The sequence below is a fragment of the Talpa europaea genome, assembly GCF_964194135.1.
Source record: "Talpa europaea genome assembly, chromosome: 1".
NCBI lineage: Eukaryota > Metazoa > Chordata > Mammalia > Eulipotyphla > Talpidae > Talpa > Talpa europaea.
In genome coordinates this window covers 20,920,273-20,938,966 of record NC_140073.1, presented here as the reverse complement: position 1 = coordinate 20,938,966, position 18,694 = coordinate 20,920,273, and the positions used below count along the sequence as shown (strand labels likewise).

At 37.3% G+C, this 18,694-nt stretch overlaps 1 protein-coding gene across 2 annotated transcripts; it reads right to left on the bottom strand.

Moving 5' to 3' along the window:
- Window positions 1–1,309: 1,309 nt before the first annotated feature.
- On the bottom strand, window positions 1,310–18,573 carry APIP (APAF1 interacting protein; the record flags this gene model as incomplete). Of its 2 annotated transcripts, none has more annotated exons than XM_084239796.1 (7): window positions 18,408–18,573; window positions 12,290–12,390; window positions 7,998–8,046; window positions 6,285–6,402; window positions 4,756–4,891; window positions 1,988–2,155; window positions 1,310–1,409 (listed from the first exon to the last, which is right to left on the bottom strand). In XM_084239796.1, exons 1-7 carry the CDS (start codon window positions 18,462–18,464, stop codon window positions 1,310–1,312), a joined length of 729 nt encoding a protein of 242 aa, XP_084095922.1. In that variant the 5' UTR covers window positions 18,465–18,573. The 2 variants fall into 2 exon arrangements, with proteins under 2 accessions (XP_084095922.1, XP_084095923.1); XM_084239797.1 differs by having other exon boundaries at window positions 2,027–2,155.
- Between the last annotated feature and the right edge of the window lie 121 nt (window positions 18,574–18,694).

Here is an 18,694-nt window from a genome sequence, read left to right as displayed (position 1 = left end):
AAGTTGTAAGATATTATGGCATATCTTCATACCAATGGAAAAGATCCAGTGAAGAGGGTAAAAAATTGATGACTGAGAAATGGGTTAAGTGGGTAGATGTTTGCAAAAGCAAAGCCTCCAAGGTCAGTGAACATTGCCTCCAAGGCTTAAGTGGAAGAACTGACTTTAGAAGCATTTCTGTAGAAAGAATGTGGCAAAGTAAGGCTGTAGGCAGAGGGTTGGTGGCGATAATGAAGTGGGGAGATAGTGAGGGGAAGATAGTGAGTTCTAAGGAAGTGGGGGGATAGTGAAGGAGAGATAGTGAGTTTGCTTTACAATAGACTGTATTTTCTCTCACCTGAGAGTTGATGGTGGTGGTGGTGGGGGGGTTATGTTGGAGATTTGATGAATGACAAAGGAAGGTGAAGAAATAGTCACAAGGTGGGGAAAATGAAACTACTAAGGAATTGCAGGTTTATGAGTCAGTATGGAGTGCCCATAGGAGATCTGTGGTCATAAATCTGTAGTGAGACAGGTGACTGAGCACGGTCATTTTTCCCAATCAGGCCTTCCTACTTGTGTGTGGTTGTCAAGTAAGTGGTATAACAAGGACTGAAATGCCCCCATTCCAGAAAATTTTGGAGATGGTATATTATTAATTTTTCTCCCCCAACTGAAAAAAAAAAGTAATGGTGAAATAAAACTTTCATGATCAAGTTGATGTAGCTTTTGGCTACATTAAAAAAAAAAACCAAAAAAAACATGGTCTGATGGCATCGCTGGGTAGGTCAGGGTTTACTTGGCTAGGAGACTTTGAGTTAATATCACCTGATTTGAATTTCACAAGCAATTTCAATATACAATGAGTGCCATATGTTATAAGGAAACACCATAGCACATGGGGAAAATTTATAAAACAGCTTTGACATCAACAGCAAGGGATACATTTAACCTTTCCTTTTCACATCGATTTTATGATAGCAATATTACAGCAAGTGAAAATGAAATCTGCTGTCTAATCTATTATCACCAGCAACATTAAAGAAAAGAGAGTTTCTTTGGGATTGTATGGAAAAGAACTTAAAGGAAAATATTTTGAACAGGACTTAAAAGTAAACATTATACATTTTTTTATTACATTCAATTGTCATTTATAATTACAAGGATTAAGCAAATATCATCCAATGTCAATAGAGATTCAGGGTGATAATTTGCAGTATTTAGGGACAAAATAACAGCTTCATAGAAATTTTCAATTCATTTAAAACCCATCAAGTTTCATTTAAGTAATAAGATAAGCTTTTGCTCTGGATATAAACTTCCATTTGGCTTATACAATTCCATTTTCTCCAACTGGAAGCTGTGCAGGATCCAGCCCTACTCTCTTCATTGATACAGCAATATCAAACAAATAGTCGTAACACTCACACCTATGAGAGAAAAAGCAAGAAGGTGTTTAGTAAAACAGAGTTCACCAAACCCCGTCCATCAAGTTAGCCCTGTTTCTGGCATATTTAATTCTAGGCCAAGTTTTTCTTATTTTGCCCCAACATTATTAAAATATGGAGTGCGATCATAATAAATTATGCAACCTTTTCATGATCTACATCTTAGGAAATAAAAGGAAGTTTATAATACACTCTCTATTGAACTTTATATTTTTTACTATGTGCCACACTTTAAAAAATAAATGTGGCAAATCATCATTAGACTTGGTTTGCTCTATTCTGTCTTTCAGACTTAAACTGTGAACAATATTTGTCTCCTTGTCTGTATCAAAGGGCAGAGTCGTGCTAAATAAATAATTTATCCAATAAATATTACATAATGAAGATAATACAAATATCAAGAAATAATGATAAGCTACTTAGATTTAAGCCAATTTGATCAACAACACACACGCACACACACAATCACACTTCCTTTTCAATGATAAACTGTATTTTGTTCTCTTTCACATTTGGAGTGTGATGACTTGTCCCAGGAATGTTCTTTGATTTAGGCTTACATGGTTTTTGCCTTCTCCCAAGTCTCTCCCCAGACATATACTCCATGACGTCTGACCAGTACTGCACAGGAGTCTGGGTATTCGTTCATTGCACAAGCCATTCGTTCTTTGAGGTCCTTCTCCTCGGGTGTATTCTCAATAATGGGGACCACTAACATATCATCGTATCTGTGAGATGAAACAAGTCACTTTCCTTTTTAAAATGAACGTATACATATATAACATTTATAATTTTTTCAAGTAACCACTTAGACATTCTCTTTATAGCTGAAAAGTCGCTCCAAATTACAAACAAGATGCTGCATGCTATTCTGTGTATCTTGCATAAAAATCTGTATCAAAAGGCACCTTGGGAATTTGGCAGGCAATTTTCTAATCCTGAGTGTCAGTGGCAGAAATTTGTATAGGATACCAAAACCTAACAAAGAAATATCAAGATCATACAAGTATTTATTTGAAGCAGAGACAAGCATAGTACTTTTAACAGGAGATGGCAAATGATAGATCTCAGAATCAGAAGAGTGGGAAGGATTAACAGTTGAACTACTTATTAAGGAGGAATTTCCCAATGATATAAAATAATTTTATTTTACCTCTGTAGGACCTTACTATGTCTCATCTAGCCAATACAGGTATGGCTTATGGCAGTGGGATAGCAAGAACCTCCAGGAGAAAACTAGTAAAGGTAAACATTTTCGGGGTGTTCTCAAATCTGTGGCCTCAGAACTTCTTTTATTGCCATCCTTGTTTTTGGTAAATACATGTGATGAAATCGGAACACGCATCTTCCTTTCTGTTCAAGTAATAATATTTAAGCAAACGACTTTGTTACTGGAAAGATTAAGTCTATCCCTGAAGTCATTTATAAGTAATCAAAACGCAGATGTTTTCCTTTTCACAGGAATTTTTCTTGCCTTGTTATTGTAACATCTGCTTTTTTACTACCTCTATAATATCTTAACAACAACATCAAAACAACACCTCTAGCGAAAGAATCTCAGAAATCACTAATTTAGGGCAGGTATAGGCTTTGTAGCTGTCCTGTGATAAGTTGGCCAACCATTATTGTAAACAGTATGAAGTTGCCCATTATCTCACTTAAGTAAAATTCTTGAATATGTAAGGGATGAATTGCTAGTCTCAAATCTTCCCTAGTATTGGCCAGGAGAACCACAGATTTTTATTTTCCACTAGCATATATTGAATAGTCAGAAAGAAAGCTAAGTCCATCCAAAGCACTGATTTTGTCAACAGCACACAAATCCTCCTAAGGCAATGAGAAAGAGAGCTAGAATAGTCTTTTGAAGGTCAAATATAGTGTCCTTACTCTACCATAGGTATGTGGTTTCCAAAAGGGAGGCCCATTATATTTAAAGATGGTAACCTTCCCTGATAAGAACTAGGGTACTTAAAAGTTTTCACTTTTAAAAGATGGATTTATAAAAAAATATAGAGAATATAAAATTTTTTTTATTCCATCCCACCTTCTTTTGAAACGACTCAGCATCTTCCCCAAATTCTGATATCAGCACTCCCAGAGCTGTGACTGACCCAGCTACTGATTTCCCATAAATAGAATTGCAATCAGCATCTCCAAAATGTGTGTATTCTGTAAACTGTGAAACATTCCAAACAACACAGACTGTATGTGTCACATAACAAATGGCATCTTTCATTCGTGTTCTTTCTTCCACAAAGTTCCAAAGGCTCTCTGTTGTGCTGTTCTTCCACCTACCTTCTCACATATTCTCTTGACTGATTTTTCTTTTCTTTGCCAAAGTAATCAAATGCCAATGACATTGATAGCACACGTAATGCCTCTCCTTTAAGACCCAGATACAGGAAAGGCAAAAGGGGCTATACTTTCTCTAGTATGTACACTTTCATAACTTAAATATTTAACAGTTGTAAATAGGTGTTTCACAGTGCTGAGAAATGCTTTGGGCACACAATAAATATTAACTCAAATCAATTAATTTCTTTGCACGCTAGTTTAAACATGTACGTTCGACAACATGCAGTAACAATAAGATATTGCTATAATAACTGGCAACTTTTCTTCTAAACAAGGCAAGGGAGAATTAGGCCTTTGGGAAGTCAGGAGGGTGAAGGCTCAGGCGTAAGAATGCCAATACATCCGAGTGAAATGCTTGGGAACATGCTTCTTCACGTCACTTGAGTCCAGATTTATAAATAATTAGGTTTTTATGGGCTAAAGGGTTTATTTGATTTTTATCTAGACAGCCTCTGTTCTATACCACTATGCTTTTCCAATGAAAAAGCTTTTTTACTGAAAAATCCTAAAAATAGAGGCCTACTTAAAAATTTAAATAATTCGCAAAATGCTTATAGAAATGAAAATACTCCACAAGTAACAAATCAAAACAAACTATAAACTGTAGTTTGAGCTGAAACTTCTGAAAGACAAAGTGAAGGTGAGGTGATCTTGCTGTTTTGGGTGCCTCAACAGAGGAACATAATCTCTCCATCTCTACAGAAATCTCAGCCAAAGTTTTTTTATGTTACTCTGACAAACACTTCATTATTCCTGTTGCTTATAATTTACCCAGTCTGGGTGGAGGAGGAGGAGGGGCCGTATCTGATTTGTGTCACTGAGAACAGATCTGGAAGTATAATATTAAATGGGGTATTATTTAACACAGATCCCACAACATCTCATAAAACGCACAAAAAGATCAGTTATCCTGTTTATCAAAAGAAGGAGAAATGCTTTTCGAATTATTTAAGCAAAAATTGAAAAAAAATACCTATAATACCCTCCTGAGGTACATTTCCTTATTCCTTTTATCATCTCTTGATGTGTAATTTTAAACTCGCGTCCTGGAAAGAGGAGGGTGGCCATCACAGCGGCTTTAGAATGGGTGTGGATCACCGCGCCTGCTCCTGGGAGAGGAGTAACGTCACATGCTCAGTGAAAATGAAATTTTACCTTTCAAAGAAGCATATACACACTTACACACAAACACACATAAATATTTACATATGGGCATTGACTTGTTTTTCCTTGGCCTGGAATAATAAACTGGTGGATAAGGAGGGTAAGGGAAGGAAGGAAAAATACTGATAGAAGAGTTAGAAAGAAAAGAAAAAAAAAACTTTATCTGGCATCTGGACAAAACATACTGCTTTATACATGCTCCAGAAATATCTTTTAGATGGTCTGAAGTACAACTATAATAAATATGGACATGATAATCCTAATGCTCCAGCTAATGAGATGCCAATGTGCCAGCAGCTGGACAACCCCCCTTTAAATTTTATCTCTTTGCAGTTTCACTATAACCACAGAAGCAGATCCTATTTCCCCGTTATGATGGTCAAGGATGGAGGCTGAGAGAAGTGAAATAACTTGTGTGGTTCACAAGAGGCAGAACTTGAATGTGGACCTAGGTACTCTGATCTTCTGTCACCAAGTTAGGCTTCTCAGCTCAGTCCATGTCTTGGTAACAGAAGGGATGGTGAGGATATCTAGGTAGAGAAGTGATGGATTTACCTAAGAAGTTATTTGCATGCTATAAAATTCAGTAATGGCTAGTTGGAAGTTAATTTAGTTTTACGCTGTTATAATCCGTCCCTGAAAGTTATATCCTTCAGTTCTGGTTGATAATATCCAGGAAAGGAACACAGCACAGTTCCTCCCTCAGCATTCATTCAGTGGCTACAGGAAAGTGGCTCTGTTAAATAAATACACGTATTTCATTTATAATGACTTTATTGCTGCAGTTGAGACAGTACTTCAGTTACAATTTTCTATTTTCATGTCGTCATCGAGGGTCCACCTTTCCAGGCTGTTTTTCTAGTACAATTTTGGTAACTGGAATAAGACTCCTATTATCATCATACAATAAATTTTTCAAAAAGAAAGGACCACTTCCACTGAAACAAAGGCCATAGTTCTCCCTCATTTGATTGACTTCTACTACAAGTTCCCAGACAAATAACTTTTAGCTAAGAATGGGAATCTGATTGTAAACATAGTATGTAGCCAGTCATTCTGACAATCTAGGGAAGTCAGGCTGACCTGCGTTGGAATTCTGGCCCGAACACTCACTGGCTATTTAATTTGGGGAAGTCTTCCCAGAGTCTCTGCCCACTTACTTAAAGGGAGTATTGCCAGACTTTTGTCACAGGCTGATGAAAGAACTGAATGGGTTAACCCGTCCAAAGTTCCTGCACATAGTAAGTAGGTATTCAAGAAACTTTAACTCTGATCATAATTACCATTATTTAGGGGAGTTGTGAAGTTTTCTTTATGTTGAGTACATGTTCTGCCTACCTCTCATTATGTAAGCATTCATGAATAGAGGAGTACACTGGCTTTTCTTCAGCTTCTTACACGGTGGAGGCCCACTTATGTCCTGCCCAATTATGTCACACACAAACATGTCTTCAGGCTATTTAGAAAAGGAGAAAAATGAAGGAGACTTATACGACATCAATGACAAATGTCACACAGTGCTGACATACATGTATATACACTTTTTAATAATTTTAAATGTCTCATGTTTTCTCCATTTTTAGCCATTTTGAGAAATAAAGAATATTTTCTATTAATAAGAATATTATCAAAAGAGTTAAATCTTCCCTTAGAAACTGAAGGAGAAACGGATATAAAGATGCTGCTGTCATTTCATCAGCTTAGCCTCTCAACTTGTCTATAATTTCAAAACTGTATATATATATATATTTTTTAAATTTTATTTATTTATTTACACAAGAACCGGAGTACAGGCCAGATGCACGGGAGGATGAGAGGATTCGCCAGAGACAGAGCGGGGAACCGAACAGGCAGACTGACGAAATACACTGCTGAGGGGAGCAGCGGGCGAGACAGGAGAGGTCTGCTGCGCCATGTGGGACCCTTGCCCAGTCGGCTGGGATCGAACCCGCTCTGCAGAGGCTGCGGACAGCTTCATAGTGCGGCACTCAACTGCCTGCGCCACCATGGGAGGCCCCAAAACTATATTTTAGGGAGACAAAATTAAGAAATTATCCAGAGGGATTTTTTAACTTTTTCCCTCACATTTCATAAGAGGAAAAACAGGGCCTCCCCTGTTTGCAGCGCTGTGAAGCTGTCCGCAGCCTCTGCAGCACGGCTCGATACCAGCCAGCCAGCAAGAAACCCGCACGGCGTGGCAGACCTCTCCTGTCTCACCCACTGCTCCCCTCAGCAGTGTATTTCACTCAGTCTGCCTATTCTGTTCCCCCCTCTGTCTCTGGTGAATCCTCTCACCCTCCTGCACATCTGACCTGTATCCCGGTTCTTGTATGTATGAATAAAAAAATCTTTAAAAAAAAAAGAGGAAAAACATAGTGTAAAAATTTCTATCCCCTGAGAAACTTAACTGGTATTGAGAAATATTTATCTAATAAGGTATATTATTCTTAAAGTTCTGAGGAATCATGTATATGGGCAGATTTTTGTAGTAATGCATGCATATTTCTGACTTGGATCCTTCATTTGCCAGGGTTTACTACAAACTTCAATATAAGTGTTTTATTAATGAAGCATTATGCCCTAGAGAGAAGTGTTATGGTCATTTTAACTAGATTTTGGGTATTACTCTAGCATTAATACAGAATGACTCATCTTACAATTTTGAAATGAAGTTTATAACAAATTGGAATAGCTTTGCTGTTATTAAATGTGAATCATTTTGCTTCATTTGAGACCAATCTGATTACCTTACTAGCCTGATAAAGATAGTATTAGAAAGCTGCAAAATTGTAATCACTTTTCATTTTCAGTTATGATTATACTATTCACTTTTACTTTCTAGAGGTTAAAATGACAAATCAGTAAATGTTTGCTGAAAAAAAAATTTTAACTAGTTTTTCAGCAAATATTTGTTGATTGGTCATTTTAAATACTCACAACAAATACTCACTTTACAAAACTAACATCTCTTTTAAAATCATTTCCTTTTAACAAGTCAGTAGTCAAGTAGAGAAGAAAAGACATTTGGCTTTAAGGATCCCTTTACCATACCTGAATCCGTTCCTTTTGCTCTCCTGAAGGAGCTATGTAGATTTCATTGCTGGTAATACAAAAAAATAAAGAAATTGGTATTTAATTCTAATGTTCTGGTTTTGCACAAAGAAAAATATCCTTGCAGTTAAATCAATAATGTTTTTTATAAACTAAGTCATATAAATAGTTGCTTGATTGAATTAATGGTATAGGCTGTATAGAAAGATTACCAAATTATTTTAATGTCTTTGTAATGACGATGTTGGTACTTGCTTTTGGGTTTTAAGCTTTCATATGTATTTCTTTTTACAGTACAAAATCAATTATAACCAGGCTTTAATTAGGTTAGGAGAAATAAAAATCTGAAAATACATCTTTAGCATCCTTAGGCATGAATAAGCAGAGTTTATCCTATTATATGTCAAATACAGTTATTCTATAATCCAATCAAGGAAAAATATGCTCATTAGGAGCAGGTTTCTGTCTTGCAAGGAATCAGGTTTAACTTTATTGTTTGAAATGCTCCTATAAAACATGAAGTTTAGAGACCTCTGCTGGGGGTTTTGTTAAATTACAGCAGGAACACTTTCGTGGGGAAATATAATAGGATGTTTCCTATTGGAAACACACATCTATCTTGTAAAAATATCTGGTAACAAGGCTAAAGCAACTGCAAAAAGTTAAAAACAAAAAGTTAAAAAGAAATGGCTCCATTTAGAGATTTCTCTGCTACAGGTTGTGCTACTGGGAATGCTCTACGCTCCATTTACCACAACGTGCTTTTAAGGTGGAGTTGGAAATTAATTTCAAAGTCATCGCTAAACGAAAAGAACAAACAAAACATTGCCTCTAAATTCTCTTTATCCTCAACAAGAACACTCTGGCTCATTTATCAGTTTCAGTTGGGTCTTAAGAGTTGCCATATAACATGCAAATGAAGGAAATGTCAGCACCTACACATTCCAGCTTTTGCCACTAAGGCAAGGAGAGAGGACTCTGATCAAATATTAATGGTTTCAAGGTGAGGAAGAGGATGATGGCCTATACTGAATTAAGCTGTCAAAGTTGTGGTTATTAATAAACCTATAGATTTGGAGCTGACAAAAATGTAAGACTAGTTGAGAATTTCTTTAAGGACCCAGTTGTAAATGAAGGTATAGAATTAAGGCCTGGTTATAGAGTGAAATGCAAGGCAAAGCATTTGTCTTCATGAAGCAGCTCCTGCTTCGGAGTTTTGTTGCAAAAGAGAACCTTAGCATGGCATTCTTCTGGAACCAGAAGGGATGGGTAGGGATCATCTTGTTAAGAAGATGATATATATATATCATCTTTTATTTATATTTAAATATATATGTCAAATATATTTACAAATACCAGGGATTCAAATCTTTTGTCTTTGTGTAACATGAAGAAACCCTAGACTCATGTGTGGTACAGAGTCCACTCACCTTCATTGCTAAATGGACATGTGGGATTTCTTGTGGGGAGAATTGGATGCAGTGCTGGGAACAGACCCAAACGAAGTACAAAACAGTCTGGTGGTAAATAAAACCTACTACAAGTAGGACAATCCAGAGCATTTATTTTGTTTATTCAAGTGATTTGGTCCACTAAATCTGTTTTTATCACTACCTTTGTAAAACAGAAATCAATTTAGACTTCGATCAACGTTGGGTAGTTAAAAGATTAACTAAAAAGCTTTTAAAAAATATATCTACACCTGTAAAAAAAAAAAAAAAAGCTATCTGGATAAAAATAACAGAGCTTTTAGTCTAGGAGGGAAATATGCCAAAGACTAAAAGTGTACTATTTAGCTGGTACTGTAAGCCACAAACAAAAGGTGTTTTGAATTTCAAGGTGTTAAATTTTGGAATTTATTTCTTTATACTCCCTGCTCTTTCACAATGTGGTAATCAGGGGGACAAGCAGTCATAATATATCTATGAACAATTGCTTCTATTTTTATTTACTTCAAAAACAATTTCTTCTATTTTTATTCACTTCACTTCTATTTTTATTCACTTCAAAATATTTAAATCTTACTATGTCTCAACTATCTTATTTACCGGGTACATTTCATTTATTTTAATTCTAATAGCATACATCAGGGTTAGTGTCTCCTGACTATGCTGTGAAAACAAGAAACTGCTAAATTTGGTGTGGACCCAAACTAAACACAACGACTTCTGATTACCCCGGATTTATTGCCTTGATAACTCTTATTTTCTTGGTCTTCCATTTCTTCCTACTGATTTAGGTCTCACATGTGACTTAGCCTACCTTTCTATATATCTCTTGGTACCACACACCAGTAGCATAAGCTGGAATGGTTTTACCCAAAACTTGCAATCATTAAATAATTTTATTAATCCCAAAGAGCTTACAATCAATATTTTTTTGAAAACAATCTAGTGGATTTGTACTTCATTCCAAATGTACTTGCTTAAAGAAAACCAAACTTTCACTAAGAGCATAAGAACAACATTGCTGATCAAGTTCTTGATGTGAACTTAGGAATTCATTTAAATACTAATAAAACATTCAACAATCTACTACAAAACATCCATTTTATCTGGAACACACAAATTTAACCGACTCCCGAAAGAGTACTTTAAAATTGTGGCTGTTTCCAACTACGACCTCTAGGAGGAGCTCCTCACTCATTTAGGCTCTTAAGAAAAAGCTTTACACATATGATGCAACTTGCCTATAAATTGATTATACTGCTATAAAAGCCATTTAATTTTAAAAGGTGGCAGTGATGATTTTATGGTGGCCACACACAATGCCAATGCATGGATTAGTAAGATTCTTCTAGAAAGAGCATAGTCCTTTATGTTTGGGTGACCACAAAAGTTTCATCTGGAGGTTCCTAATGGCCCCTTAGCTGCATTCTTCTACTTTCAACTTTGCCGTTCTTCATTAAAAGTCAGATAGAAATAGTTATTTCAGCTTTGTAGGAATTCCTATTTGTACACAAACTACTTCAGCATTTAATACACTAATGCAAATAAAGAATAGTCAACTAAAGGCAACATTCAGCCTTATTCAGTATTATTACTACAAATAATTACTACTACTACTATTACTTATTCAGTATTATTACTACAAATAATAATTTGAGAAATCAAATTACTGGAACTCAGCTCCTACATGGATGAATGAGACAGTAACATCAAAGGTTGTCATCAAAGGACTTTGCTGTAAACAGGTCAAATTGGAGGTTTTTGCAAAATAATCTGAAAGCCTATGAAGCACTAAATTAGCACAGGGTCAGAGGCAAGGGGTGTGGATGGATGGATGATGATTTATTAGGGGGAGCTGGACCTTTGCAGATGAGTGGGTCCCCACCGCTGAACTGTGACATTTGTTGACCAAGGCCCCCTCCTGTCGGCTCCCACAGTTCAATTAATATTTCATGAGGTCACTGAAGAGAAAATTACAATGACATCATCCTGCAGTATGCATAAAATCCCTTTTGTTCAAAATGCTCTGACTGTATTTTACATTCCATTCCTTTCCTTCCTGCTGTCCCCTTGGGGGTGTTATTACATATACTCATTAGTATATAAATATTGTAGTATTCTAATTTTGCTAAAAAAGGTGAATTAGCATAAAGCAATAAATCAATCTACTCAGTTTAACACTCATCCTCCAGATAATAATATTCCTAAAACATTTCAGGGGGAAAAACATTAATTCTATTCCAAAAATACTATTCCAGATATTCCACCAACACTGTTTTCAGCATTAGTAAGTTACTTATTTCTTCATCCTGTTGGAGGGAGGACAATGAATAATTCTAATGAACAATTAAATAGCAGACCAGCAGCTGCTATGTCCATTAACAAGGACACCAGCACTTACAGATGTACACTGTTTTTCTTTTGACTCGCTAAACATAATTTTTAGGATTTTTAATGTTAGTAATCTACATTTAAGTGATTTTGAAATTTGTATGTAAACCTCTGAAACAAATCCTGTTTACTGAGAGGGAACCGTTTATATTTCCACACACATATACATACTTGGCAGCAAGTTATTTAACTCTGCTACTCTGAAGACTGAGAAATCAATTATTTTGATTAGACACTGTGGTTTTATTATAAATCCTTCCATATTTATTGTAAGTGCAAATTATGCACACTTGTTCCATTCAATTATGCAAATATCCTTTTCTCCATTTAGAAGCTAAATACCTACAGTATCACATAAAACTGCTCAATTGTTCTTAGGACATAACACATGCTAGGCTTTTGCAGTCCACTGACATGGAGAATTCTCAGCAATGAAATCAGCCAGGAACTTACCCATGCTTCAAGCTAATTCCTCCTCCAGTCCCAGTGACCCAGCCCAGATGGTAAAACTGTTTGCAAAGCTCTGGGATCAGGTGTCTCGGATGTTCCTTGTCCTTAAAAAGACAGACATTTTATCAAGTGATATTCTAGCTGACACTTCTATTAAGGAAGTTTAAGAAAACCCACCATAGACAGAGAGTATAGTGAGGGACAAAACTATTATAAAACATACTTTACATTTTTAATGTTTAGAAGGTGGATCTATATTATTTGACAACTGGATTACTGAGTACAGGGCAGTACAATCCAACACTATGGAAGAGGCTGCAAGCACAAGGTGGAGAAATGTCCCCTATATATCACAAATATCTACTGAAATGGATGGAATAAAAAAGAATTAGGAGCCGAAAGGAACATGCCTCAGTGTGTCCAGAAAATTTCTTTATGCAAAACGCGTTATTCAAATAAGGCATGATACACATGAAATATTATGATAGCTATTTGTTCATGTTCTGTATGGTGGGTTCAATTTTATTTTTGTACTAAAATGTGTATTTTTTCCATAGTATTATATTGTTTTCTCTTATTACAAAAGCAATCCAGACTCATTATGGAATAGAACATAAAAAGCACTCACTCAGAAACAATCACAATTAATTCTGGGTCCATTCTATAAAGATGTGTCTAAAGGGACATATGTTCCTATGTAGGGAGAAACATCCAGCCTAATTTTTATAAGCTTAGTGATTACTTCTTTAGAAAAAAATAAGCCAATGTTTCTTCTTTTTTTTTAAGTTAAAATTAATGAAAAAAACAAAAAAGAAATGCAATGAATACTATTTTTGGCAGTATGATATATAACCCTTACCTTGAAAACAAGTAAAAATGCTGAATAAATTATTTAAAATATATTTCAAAATAAATTGCTAAAGTGCAAGAAAGCAAAGTTTCATAGCAGCCATAAAAGAAACGAGATTAAGACTAGCTGTCAGGGAAGTGAATTCCAAAGCCATGATTTCCCTGAAGATATTTGCAAACTGCTGGTGACCTTGAGCTTCAATTTTGATAACTAAGGAAACCACTAGTTAAAACCTACAGCATGCTCAAAGTGAGGCATCTAATAGAAAATTCTTACATAAACAGGAAGAACCCATGAGGCTATGCACCCTCTAGGTAAGAGTGAACAAGAGACAGACCCACAGCACAGAGAAGCACAGCAAGAAAGCTTGTGTAGATTAATCTTGGCAATGGGGAGTGGGGAAAAGTGCCTTTGAGTCTTAAAAGGTATGATTATTGAACAGACTTTCAGCCATTTAACTGGATACCTGAAATTGTGGTGTTTTTCCAAATTCACTGTTGACATTTTATATAATCCACTTGAAATAGCCTTCAAAATATATAATAAAATATGGGACTGTTGAAAAATTAAAGTTCTGATTTGATACAGGCAAAGGAGTTAAGGGAAATAAAAGTCAAATCCACATCACACCATTTACTACTTAACATGATTTTGGCTTTTTAATTTACTCTTCATCCATAAATGAGAACATGGTGAAGATTAAAATGAGATATAACAGACATAAAACTCTCAGCACAATGTGTGACATAGTCAATACTTGTTTCCTTTACATTTTAATGAGTTAAAAATTCTTCAGTTAAAATTAGTAATAAAACCAGGCTGTTTTTTTAAATATCTGCACTTACAAAATCTAGCCAAGAGTATCCATGGTGCAGATAATTTGCTATTTCCTTTTTTTGGGGGGAGGGGTATATAGATGAGTCTTCTCTAAGGAGAAGACTCCTGCAGTTTCCCAATCCTTAAAACCATCAATTTGCACAGCAAGTTGCAAACAGTATAGAAAATGCTCTATGATTATTGGGTCTCCCCTTTCGCTCTTATCTTTTCTAGTACTGAGGTATTATAGTAATTAGCAGCTTCATGCTACAGAAATAACAATGATATGGCAGCTGCTGTTAATAAAGTTGAATTCTATTGTTCAAGCCAAAAAAAAATTACAATTTTAAGGAAAATCATCACCTATCAGCAGGAACAGAGGGATATATTTGTAAAAATGCAGTTATTGTCCAATATAAGAAAGTATAAATCAGAGTATATATTTAAACATGATAAGAAGAAAGGTTTAGTTAATAGTGTTTAGTTTTCCCCTGAATGTTGTCTTTTATTGATAGAGCTGGCTTGTAATTAGAGTAAGAATTTTAAGAAAGCTGTACCTAAAAATGGGCTATAATCAACTGCTTTATGCTAGAGGTTCCACTGTAAGTGATGGAAAAACACTTAACAGTATTTCATATGGTTACAAACAAAACAACAGGCCCCACATGGAGTCACTTATGCTAAGCCCCATGTCACCAAAACCAGACTTAAGTTAATTGCAGTTTTGGCTCTCCCAGAAATCTTTAGCAGTCAATCCTATATCTCCTTCCACTTCCACCACACTTAAAACCTCCTTACATTAGTCAAGCAGTGACTAGGAATCAAAAGATGTGGATCTGAGCCCCACTCTTGAGCACCTTGAAGACAATCAGTGACCCTTCCTGGGTTTCAGCTCCCTCATATTACTAAGGTGGATCAGTGATTTGCAGACTTCTAAATTCCAAGACCAACCATTTTTGCTGTTTTTAAATTTTAGGGTCTGTTATTAGGTTGCTAAATTTGATATTAATTATATATAGTCATTTGATATTAATTATATATAGTCACCTTTCTCACAAAATAAAGTGAATTTTTAACGTAAAAAAGAGTAGGAAGGAAAATTTCAGATTAGTGGTAGATTTTTAAATTTAAAGCAATTAATATTGGGAAGCCTAGCTTTTCCATTGTCTTTATTTTTCTTATTTTGCAACAGTTGAATAACAACGTTCAGGGACAAATACTTGAGGATTAAATTTATCTTTTCCTAATTGGTTCCTTGTCTACAACTTTTCCTTTTACTCCAACTTACCCTTAGTTCTAGTGTTAGTGCTAAAGTAATATAATTTGGTCACTGAACTCCATTCCTTAAATCATTTAATGCTCAAATACTGTGTTTTTTGTTCTAGTTAAGTTCTGCTTTCTTGCACCAATTTAACAAAATATTTTTCTTCACTTTTTTATATAAATTCCTCAATTCTGTTCAACTGAGTCATGGCAGTCAACCTTCAGGATGGCTCTTGATGATCCCTGCCAATTGGTGTTATTCACCCGATGAACAACAGTCCTTCCCACATTGTAAATGGCGGCAGATGAAAGGGGGGCAGGTGTAGGGCAGAAATGATAGTATGTTCCTTCTGAGATTGGGTTATAAATGGCTGTAACTTCAGCTTTTGTTGCTGGCTTTTGGATCAACTGCTCTGGGGTAAGCCAGCTATATGTCACAGGGGGACTCAGCCTATGCAGAAGGGCCATGTGCCAAAAACTGAGGTCTAGGGCCAATCAGTGAGGAACAGAACAGATCCTCCAGCAGCAGTTGAGCCTTGAGTTGACATGACAGCAGCTCCAGATGACAGCTTGACTGCTGCCTCTCCTGAATCAGACCTCAGCTAAACTCTCCTGGACTCCTAATCCTCAGAAACTGGGTGAAACAAATGTTTGTGTTTTAAGTTTAGGGCACTTCTTGTGCAGCAACAGATAACTAAGCCAATTTTCTTGCCAGCCAGAAAAATGTTTCTCTTTGTGCTGTTACTGCTTATGCTGGATCTCTGATTATCCCAACTCTACCGGTCAAATTCCCACCATGAGCCTTTACACCAAGTTACCCACTCATTTCACCCATGATTCCTTTTCTTCCCAGCAGGAAGTCATCACTCCTTCCTCATTTGCTCTGGCATTTGCTCTAGCTACAACAGTTCATTCAATATACTTTTACTTAAAGCCCTAAAGAAATGAATATAAGTAAGACAAAAATCCTTACACTTGAGGAGCTCATAATCTAAACCCCAATCACTCCATTAGAAACTTAGAACTCTTTCTACGTGACTTCTCAATCAATAACTAAGTCTCCTAATTTTACTGCCTAAATCCCTCACTCAGGCTACCTTTAGCTCTAATCTGTGTTACTACAACTTACCAATTTTGTCTCCAAAATTTTTTGTCATGTTTTTGGTCATTTTATTGCCCTGAGGACCAAATGCTACAGTATTTGTAGCATTGGCTTGTAAGATTGCAGCCTCGGGTCCTGTTTTCCTCATTAGTCTCATCTCTTCCCAAGTCCTTATCCCCTACTTTATATTCCACTAACACCAAACTTGTCTCAATATGAGAAGCCACCAGACTCAACATGCTATTTCTCTATCTGGAAAGCCCTTACCTCCATTTCACATAGTTTCATCTTTCTGATCCTTTAGGCTTTGGTTGATATCATCATTTCCTGATGAGGTATTTGCTAACTCATCCATGTCTTTGTTCTTATCATATTTTTAACTTTTTCATCATAGAATAAATACCATATTATCCTTATCTTTTCAATTATGTGTATCTTTCGCTACATGCCATACTCTATGGGGAAAGTAAACATGTGGTTTGCACTCTTGATCCACAACATCTGGCATACAGTAGGCAATCACTAAATACTTGTGAATTATTCACTTACAATTGAATATTTCTCTTCCTTAAGCTTAGAGATTGATTCTCAATTGCCCACAAACCTGCCAAAACTACAGTAAACTATTATGATTTCTTAAAACTCTTCTTACTGCTCTACTTGTTTCTTTGCTTAAAACCAGGTAAACATAAGTGTCTAGAGGGGCTAACATATTTAGGTGCCAACAGAAATCTAGTGTGAGTAGTGGAGCTGGGGCAGACAGGCAAACACGTGTCCCCTTTAAGGGGGTACTCACTAGTCAGCTGAACCCAGAGTCACTTATTCATGAAGGAATAAGTGCCAATGCCATCATATATTCTGAAGTTTTAAAAGAAGTTGGAAATATTTTGGATTTTGATTATGTTGGTTCAAAATTTTTATGACCTTTGATTGGAACAAACATGCATGTCCACCAAATTGTCTAAGGGCCATGTTCCTCGGATCCCTTGTGAGGCACTTTTTAATGTTCATTTAGATTATGTTTCACCAAGATTTACTTATTGGGGCATGAACACATGCGCTAAAGAGCTTAGCAATCTTAGATTCTAAGAACAGGTTGCTTTTAAATTCCTCATCTTCCTCACAGCCTGCCTAAGAGCTATTTGGAGTTGTCAGTCCTGTATCCAACATAGTCTCCCTTTCTATTCAATCTTGCCTGTCCAGCATTCTATCCTCATAGAGTCGTTTTGTTAGTCTAGGGGAAGTCACTTACCCACTTAACATACAATAGACGAGTATTAAGCAATAATAATCTGCTGCGTGTTACTACATTTTAATTGAGACCTTCAGTCCTATGAAAGACTAACGGGACAAATAAAGTGGGCTAATTTTAGGGGGCTTTCCGTAGCTCTGAAGCAGGGCTTCTCACATTGTATTGCGTTTATTTCATATTTCCCTACATACCCTTGCTCACTTGTCTCAATCACCACTGTCTCTCTAAGCATGACGAAGATGTTTCATAAAATTGTTACTGTGTTTAATGAAACAGATTTGCTGCCCAAGGGGGGATTTCCTTAAGGAAAGGATTGCTTAAGAAAGAATCGTTTCTATACCCATGCCACTTAAACTGCGACAGGCAAAGAGCCTGTCAGAGCCTGTCTCCTGCTCAGAGGAAAAGTGCTGGCTACTGAGGCATGGCTCTGGATCTGCAGAGTAACCCCTGCATGAGCACTTCACCTGTGCTGCTTTGGCTTGACTTCTCGATCAGATGCTTAAAAGCTCACACTTAAAACATCAAGCGCTCTTTTCGCTCGATCATTTTTATTTCTCGACGTGTGCCGCTCAGCTCTCGCCACCGGAGAGAGCAACGCCGAAGCGGTGACAGCAGCCGGCTCAAAGTCAGCAACCGAGATGGAGGTGGACATGGAGGTGGGCGGCAGCCGCTTCCGGTCCGGCCAGAAGCCCCGCCCAGCCGGCGCGTGGCCCCGCCCAGTCGGCGCGTGGCCCCGCCCAGCCGGCGCGTGGCTCCGCCCCCTTTCCAGGGTCCGCCATGATGCCGCCACCTGCGTCTAGTTTCCTGGGAATTAAGGGCACGGCGGCCCCGCCCCTACCTGCGCGCCGTTACGCTCCGAGCAGCAGTCTCCTTCCGTAGCGCGACAACCAGACATGGCAGGAGCGGGGGGCACCCTCGGCTTCCAATCTGCGCAGGGCGTTACGTGCCGCGCTCCACCTGGGTCTGTGCAGCGAGGCCCCACGCGCAATCAGGCGGCGCCGAGGGCAGCCCGGACGCGGAGTGGATGAGGCGGGAGGCGGGCCTAGGGGGGGTCCTCGTCTCCCGTAGAGGCAGCGGCGCAGTCGCCTGACTGGCAGGCGGGGCCGAGGAGGCCGGGGGCGGGGC